Source organism: Lottia gigantea (genome assembly GCF_000327385.1).
Source record: "Lottia gigantea unplaced genomic scaffold LOTGIsca_31, whole genome shotgun sequence".
In the NCBI taxonomy this organism is placed as follows: Eukaryota; Metazoa; Mollusca; class Gastropoda; family Lottiidae; genus Lottia; species Lottia gigantea.
The window spans coordinates 1,718,327-1,726,849 of NW_008709027.1; the positions used below are offsets into that span (position 1 = coordinate 1,718,327).

General features: G+C 31.2%; 1 protein-coding gene across 1 annotated transcript; it reads left to right on the plus strand.

Annotated features, from left to right (window-relative positions):
• Positions 1 to 1,808: 1,808 nt before the first annotated feature.
• On the plus strand, positions 1,809 to 8,274 carry LOTGIDRAFT_161901 (hypothetical protein; the record flags this gene model as incomplete). The annotated part of the gene is made up of 7 exons (XM_009057786.1): positions 1,809 to 1,860; positions 2,234 to 2,442; positions 4,860 to 4,969; positions 5,153 to 5,607; positions 6,136 to 6,222; positions 7,131 to 7,249; positions 7,822 to 8,274. The coding sequence occupies 7 exons, from the start codon at positions 1,809 to 1,811 to the stop codon at positions 8,272 to 8,274; spliced, it is 1,485 nt and encodes a 494-aa protein (XP_009056034.1).
• Positions 8,275 to 8,523: the final 249 nt, after the last annotated feature.

Genomic DNA, 8,523 nt, shown 5'->3' on the forward strand with positions numbered 1-8,523 from the left:
ATAATTTGAGTTACTAAAACGCGGGGAGTTTTTCCTTCAAAATTGTTCAAATGTACTAGGCATGAGATTCAATATTTTAGATGTCGGCTTCTGAAACAAGATAACAGAGGATGCAAGTTAATAAGTGAAGCATTCGGTTTTTATAACAATTTCAACAAATTCTCAATATTCAAATTTGTGATTACTTATAGGTATATGTCTCTTTATCGTTCAACATTGAATGTGGACAGTCAACAAGTCAATAAAGAGATGATTAATGTATTAAACTATATGCATGTATCAAAATGTCAGGTACATTGTTAATTTATTCTATCTATGACCTTCAAGTGAAGTTGAATAATAATTTATACATCTTAAATTGATCCACTAGTTAAGACATGATCTGATTTGAAAGTGAATTATAGCAAGATGTTGCCAGTGAAATATATTCCTCCATAGCTGAAATAGTCTTAACAGATCAGTTAAGTACATTCAGAAACTGAGAGTAGCTTTCAGTTCGATACAGCTATTAAGAAGAATGTGTTAGCAGGCTGATAAAGCAACTTTATACACACTATTCCACTCAAATAATTTTTAACGAAAACTTTCTACCATTTCTGAATCAATTAATATGTATATGAATACTAAATGATCTACAAACTAACTGACTCCCTTAGAATCTATAACGCTGAGCTAGACGCAAGCAGGTTAGGTGTAGAATTAAGGTAGGTAACTTCAAAAAATGTTTAGTGATAAGGAGCAGGTGACAAAGTTTGTGGGAAAAGAATAAAAAAGTCGAAGTGATTAGGAAATAATGCCATCTTTTATTGTATTCTTGTCACGAATGGTAGTCTTGAACTTTTAATTTGTCTGGTTCTGGAAGGGAAAAAAACTAACATCGACATGTAATCTGACAGTTCTTTAACTCGACACCGGATACAATAGCTTTCAGATTCTCTTTATTTCTATCGATATATAGAAGCTATTTTTAACTCGAGTAGAGGAAGTTAACAGCACGGATGAATAAAATTAATTAAACGGAGCTTAGACGCGGTTAGAAGCTAGGTTATCTACCAATAGCTGGAATAAGTAGATAGAAAAAGAATGAGATGACTGTGACAAATTGAGAAGTTGAGTTTGATTAATTGGTCTGTCTATCTCCTGACTTCAACATACTACCATGATATTCACATTTAAATGGTGTAGTTGGTTAACCTGATTTCTGATGTAATGATCGATGATTCTGTTTTCTTCTCCATATCGTTAAGTTGATCTTAGTCCTTAAGTGTTATCATGTTTTCACTACAGAACTTTATATGCTATGATTTATCAGTTTGTCCCTGGCGCTCCTTTATTATCGATCCTTTGAATAATAATGTTCATATATTTTGGGAACACTAAGAATTATTACGTTAATATTAATACTGATAAAAATCCACACAATCAAGACAATTCTGCCAACTCTACATGATTTCAGCAATTTCAAAGTTAATACTCGACTTTTAGCTAGAAAGTCCTCAAAAATAGAAGGCTCTAGCATAGCGGGTGAGTTGTGAAATGTATACTCCATAAGCTGGTAATTGTGGTATATTACTGTACATGAAAGGAAAATTAAGTATAGGAAAATCTAAGTTGTCACGTTTGTCATACAGTCTGGCCGTGATTGTTGACAATTTCGAAAAGCAAATCCAATTTAATTTCCAACTCTCCTGGGTAGATTTAATCTACATACTTCATAAAAGCGGAGTAATTTAGTGACAGTACTGAAAGCATCAAATTTTAAGTTTACTCAACTTCAAGTTGTAAAGTAATTCTTAAAGTAAGACATCATGGTCAATGGATGGATTAAACGAACTGAACTTTCAGGACAAAATCGTGTAGGTACGTGATTTATTGTTAAACGATTCTTCAAAAGGTTACAACCATTCTCTGAAGAGTTATTTTCAGCGACAGAAACTAAAGAAAAATTGGAACAGAACATGTCGGTTGATCTCTTTCGGGCATTAACTAGGAAATTAGTTGCCAAGTTCTGTGTGTTTTGTTAGTTTTAATAAAAGGTTTGGTAAACGTACGAACAATATATTAAATTAGGCGGTATCGACAAAAGAGAATTAGCCATTCCTGAAAGAAATTTGGAACTATTAACGTAAATAATCATTATTTTCTTCCGATAACCTAACATTGTAGCATTGATTCTTTTTTTCTTCCAATTTCATGTCTTTTCAGTAGACCTTAAAAGATTTTTTTATTACAGCCGCCTTAAAAGGAACCGTAGAATCACTCTCAGATGAAGACAAACTGGTCAAAAAGATTATCCATGCGTATGAAAGAAGAGGAAAATATGGTCGACCAGTGAAGAAATATAATGACACCCTCACAGTATATTTTAGTATCCAGTTGACACAGATCATGGACCTCGATGAAAAAAATCAAGTTTTGAGCTTAAATATTTGGGATCAATACGTGAGTAACATAATTTCTTACTGAGTCTGTATACAACCCTTCCTAACCTTTTATAGCGGTATCTTTCTTAATAATCATGATTTATTGAGGAAGTGGAGATATTACTGAGTGATTTTAAGACATGATCTTACTAATTGCCTTACCAATCCCATTCTTACTTCCAATACGTCTATAATCTTACACTACACAATAATTACTTAAGACGCAGACAGTGGTTAAAACAACTTTATACTACTTTACCATTTACATTGTTGCCAAAGGGCATAACACTTGCTATATTCAATGTGGTTTTTGTTTTAAAATCACTACACTGTAAAATATAATTGCAAAAGACAGCAAAAACTACTTGATGAAAATAATACATATACATTTATTAACCTCTTAATTTACTAGTGATATTTTACAAAGAAAATAGGTGGGTAGTAGGTAGTAATTGGATTAGTTATCTCAATTAAGATATTCTGTGAAATAATATACAAAATGTTGGCGATTAAGACATTAGTGAGAAAATGAATTGCAGTGTAATTGGATGTTAATAACTTAAATACTCATCGTTTACCAATGGGTTCATCAACTCGGCATCACATACCCTCATGAGTTTTCTTAATGATAACTTTTTGTACATATATATTTTTAAAAACTTGCATGTTTTTATGGCATTGATACGGTAACGTTGATACATTAATATAGAATACGCTTCGTATACTCTATTTAAAACTGTAATAGTATCCGAAGATTTATAGCTAAGTATGATATTATAGGCTTTATGTATGACAAAGATGATAATCAATTGGCATGCCATGACAATAAATTGACAGATTGTCAGATATTTTCCAACTCGTTTCATATTGGACTTATTTGATGATGAAGTGAATATGAATATGCAATTTTACGCCAGATCAATATTTGATATTTAGTCATTTGAATGCTTGAATCCAAATCAAAGAAAATCTGGAACCCATAAAACCTCAAATCAGAATTTCAATGTCAGTACAGTTCAGTATTGAAGACAGAGTAATAGAGAAACATATTTTGTGGGATCTGGAAACAGAGTACTGTAATATCTGAGGCTGAATTCAAATTTTGGCTACTCTGTGATGGTGTCATAGTCGCAAGCCTCTAATGGAGCGTCTAAGAGGGTTCTTTCTAGAAAATTTAAGTAAAAATGAATTGATTTTGTGCATTCTGACACATATTTTGGACACAAAAGGTTGACATTTAGATTTGTTGAAAATAAAGTGGGGTTACAATTGTGGTGTTACTTTTCTGTACCCACACTGCCGCCGCCACTGTATATGAAATTGAAATAAATAGATGTCTACTACAGATAAATTTAGCACAGGAGATCCTCATCATATGAATAACTGTTGATTTGACAAGTTGTTATTTTATACAAATCAAGCTTGAAAATGATATCATAATATAGAATACCATACGCATTTAATATTAACTTATTTCTCAGATTCTTCTGCAGAAGAGCACCCTTAAGACTTGGTATTAAAACCTCAAACTGTTAATGCATGGAATCAATCTTAAGAGATATGTAGGAATTGTCCGGCGCTAACAGGAGCCTATACCAGTATTAGATCAATATTATTTTAAGACAATAGAAGAATGTTGGTTCCGTACCTTACAACTGTTAAATACACATCAAGATGATAGACAGAAAATATATTGTAAAATAATGATTTCCAAATGACTGATTTTATTACAAGATTGGCTAATGGATAAATAAAGCACTTTATCTTTAAAATGTCATCGGTTCCTGCTTTTCTTTTGTGTTAAGGTTAATGTTAACATGCCATTTTATTAAGAAATTTTTCAGATCTTAAGTAAATATTCACAAATATGAGGTTTATCTATTCTTATTTTATATACATCCTGTCAAGATAAATAAACTTGTCAAAGAATATATATAAATTGTTATAATATAAAACAAACTATTCCATCTTCAAATGAATAAAAATTCAAAGTTAATAAGAATATGTGTCTATGTTATACACCTTACAAACAAACAGGTTACCATGGTTAATCTTCGTCTTCATTTAATGTCAAGAGAGAAACTTAATTTTCTCTAGTGTTTCTCTTCATTCAAATTACATTTTTGGCAAACAAGAACCGATTGATTAAACAGATGCAACGAAGAATAGAACAATTTTACAAGTTACAACCGTTAGCCGTTATCAAGATTAGATGCCAATAAAACAATGGGAAATCAACACAAAACAAAAACATCAGTATTGTATTACAATTCAAAACACATTGTAGTAACCCGATTTGATCCATCTCTAACTGAATCAACAAAACGAACACCCTAATTCCTTCAAATCATAGAGAGTGAAATAGTATGTAAACAATAGTTCCCAGGACTGTTTAGTTCATATTCCTTTCTATGTACTTTTTATGTCTAATTTCAGTGGTGGAAAGATGATCATATACATTGGAATAAGGAAGATTATGGTGGAGTGGAGAAAGTTAGAATACCTTATGATAAAATATGGTTACCGGATATTAAACTATATAATTAGTAAGATCTTTTTTGCTCTTACCATAGTACGTATGGTTGTTTTATTTTTAAATGATTTTTACAACTGTTTTAATCAACTTATCTTAACCACCATAATTTAGAATATAATCCTAAATAAACGAAAAATAGTTCTTTATGTCAAAAACTGTGATTTATTTTGAAGTTTTATTTACTATTTTCCAGTGCTGATCTACGTTTAGAAGAACATCGAAAACCCCTGTGTGTATTTTATCATACAGGTGATATACAATGGATGCCACAAGTTGTTTATCGAAGTTCCTGTTTAATAGATGTTTATAAATTCCCATTTGATGTTCAAAACTGTTCGTTAAAATTTGGCTCCTGGACATATAACGGGGCTGAATTAGATATAGAATTCTATGAAGATAGAAACTACATCGATTTAACAGAATATATCGAGAGTAATGCTTGGCAGATCATAGATGTACCCGGTGTTAAAAATACCGAGTATTATACCTGCTGCCCTTCACCATTCGTAGACATAACTTATAATTTAATATTTCAAAGACGAGCTACACTATATAATTATATATTAATTTTACCATGTGTGTTATTAACATCTATTACCTTAGTGTTATTCTGGATTCCACCTGAATCACCAGCTAAAATGCAATTAGGTAATTAATATCTCTTTTAAATTATCTGTACAAAAAAGCCAATCAATTCTCTGTCTTTAATGAACCACTACTATCTTTTTTGTCGTTTTTGTATATAAGATACAGGGATACAGTCTCAATATCCAATCTATTAATCCCAAAGTAGGAATGAGTGGGATCTTCATTTATCAGATCTAAATTAAGTTAAACTAATTAAGTGTCTTTTAGTCGCTTGATTCTCTATCTGAAAAGTGACCTTCTTGATCTAACTGTCTTCTTTCCATTGATGTCTAGAGTCCAGGTGAGAACGACTTTTTCAGTCAGCATTGTATTATTTTAAAAAAGCAAATAATATGGCAAAAGAAAATGCCTATTATTCACCGAAAAACGGATGCAAGCGAAAGTTTTGTCAATTTTTAAATATGGTCCGTTACTTTGCACGACCTTTGCATTACTTTTAACGCAAGTTATCCAAAGTCTGTGCAGCCTTCATCGTGCTATAATACAATATTGACAATGTATTACTAATAATTTTCATTATATCTTCAGGGTTAACAGAATTCATTGCTTTTTTCGTGTTGTTGAAAATTTTAGAGAAGAACTTACCACCCGGTACAGATACTATGCCTCTATTAGGTAAGTCATGCAGTAATTCATTAAATTTATAGTTGCAGTACAATCTGGATTAAGCCAAGTAGGAAGAAATGACAAATTTATCACCTTTCGAAGATTGGTACTATAGTCATACAGTAATGGGTTTATAAATAACCCTATTGTGGCATTTACATATTAAGACTATTTCTTTCATCCCATAGGATTTAGAGTAACTTCTAATCTGAAAATAAAATACCAGTCTGTTACTCTATTACAATTCTATTTATCTTAAATCTCTAGGGAGTTTCAACATGTTTTCGGATTATAAAAATGGAAACAATTTTGAAAGCCCGTTATGGTTTCTTGCCTATATTTCGATTATATTTAGAAGTTGCTTTATCAAAAGGAATTCTCAAAGTAGAACTGTCTGAATCATGTGACAGGTGATTTTTTTTTCAAATGATTTCATCTTTCATCAAATTTTTCTAACAAACCTGTCCAGGCCATCATGACCTCAATCCAAAACACGTATGTTCTTACTTTTACTAGTATTTTTTAATATAAATATAAAGTTCTAAAATCGCGCGAATATAGTAATAATCGATGAAGATTTTATGAATGACCTTCAGTTTTTTTCGCATCTGATTGAAAGTCTTCGGATCATTGACAATTTTTTTATTGATTATTGTTTCATGTTTTATTTTTGGTGGATTTTGTATGTCTTTTTTTAAATTCCTGGACAATGGTTATTTAAGTATTATTTTATAATTTCCCGAGTTATGTCCCAGCTTTCAAAATATATTTTCCGTGGTATGTTCAATTCCCAGCTTCTTTCATCTGCTTTCCAGATCCAATCATATTTTCGTGACTTTTTGAATTCAGTTATAGATCTAGTAAGAATTGTTCCTTGGCAATACCTTTAACTTACTTAAAATATTTAATATTTCCAGGTACATATTATTGTTTGAACATGATCATCATAACTCTGTCATCCTTTCTTAACGTTATGGTTGTGAATCTGAATCATTATGGTGCAACCCGATCTCACTTTCCAGAACCATTCCGCAGTGTGAGTACATTCATTGATTCATTCATCCTTTTACATATATCCTGATATGGCCATAAATAAAAAGCAAGTTTACAGCAAGTGTACATAACTTTGACAATGATATTTAGATACTTATTCATCTCATCAGACAAACATTTGATTGAAATATTCAATAGGTACTATTATTATATCTTAGCAACAGATTGATAAATACAGACGAAAAGTTACTGTCTGGAATAAAAGCCGACCAGAGACCATGCTAATAGAATATTGTGTACCTCTAGATATATTAATGCATATATACTGAGAAAATAACCTTGATGAACACGATTGTGACAATATATGTTAACATCATGCAACTAAGCCGATATTTCTGTACCGGTAAGGGTGATAGTCACAATTGTGTGTTTATGTTCATTGACATTGATTTTGGCATAAAATGTTTTCAATAGACTTTCATTTTCATTTATTGAAATTTTTTAGATATAGGATATAAATACTCTCAGTTCAACTATTGATTAATACAGCAGGTGAGATTTTAATTAGATTTTTATTATTAATTCATCGTTTGAAAATAAAATTTTGCTTTTCAGGGCCTGTTTAATTACGTTGCTAAAATTCTACTAATGGATTCCTTGGTTAGTCCACTACGGAATATAAAGGCTGTTAAGAATATAACTACCGGTGGCAGTATACAAGACCTTCAAGCGGATAAATGGAATCCGGATCCAATGGCCTCAACGGAAATGTTAGTTCATCTTCAAAAAGATCTGGCTAAAACTGGTGGTCCATTATTCGCTATTGATAAACAACTGTGTGAATTACGAGATTTTATTAAACAAAATCGTAGAAGATTATTTGAACGCGATCGTAAAGAAATGCTAATGAAGGAATGGAAGGCAATAGCTTTGATACTGGATAGAATATTTTTTGTTATTTATTTAATAATTATTGTTGGGTCTTTAAGCTACACTATTCCCGTTTTGACATCAGATAATGGTCAAAACACAACTGCATTAGCTGTTGCTATGGGCAAATCTGTATAGAATCAAACCTCTCTATTTCTCTTTACTTCAAGGTAAAAAATATGAACTTGCTACTAAAAAAAGTGTGACTTTTAGAAAACACATTGTTTGAGTTACCTGAAAATAACACAATGGTACGGTCCTTTGATGTCCAAGTTTTCATTTTTAATTTTCTAATTACCTTCGAAAGCACTAAATGCTATATATTGTTAGTGTCAAGATTTTCCGCTTTTAGGCTGTAGTAGCTTTGAAGTTCTAAATACACCATAT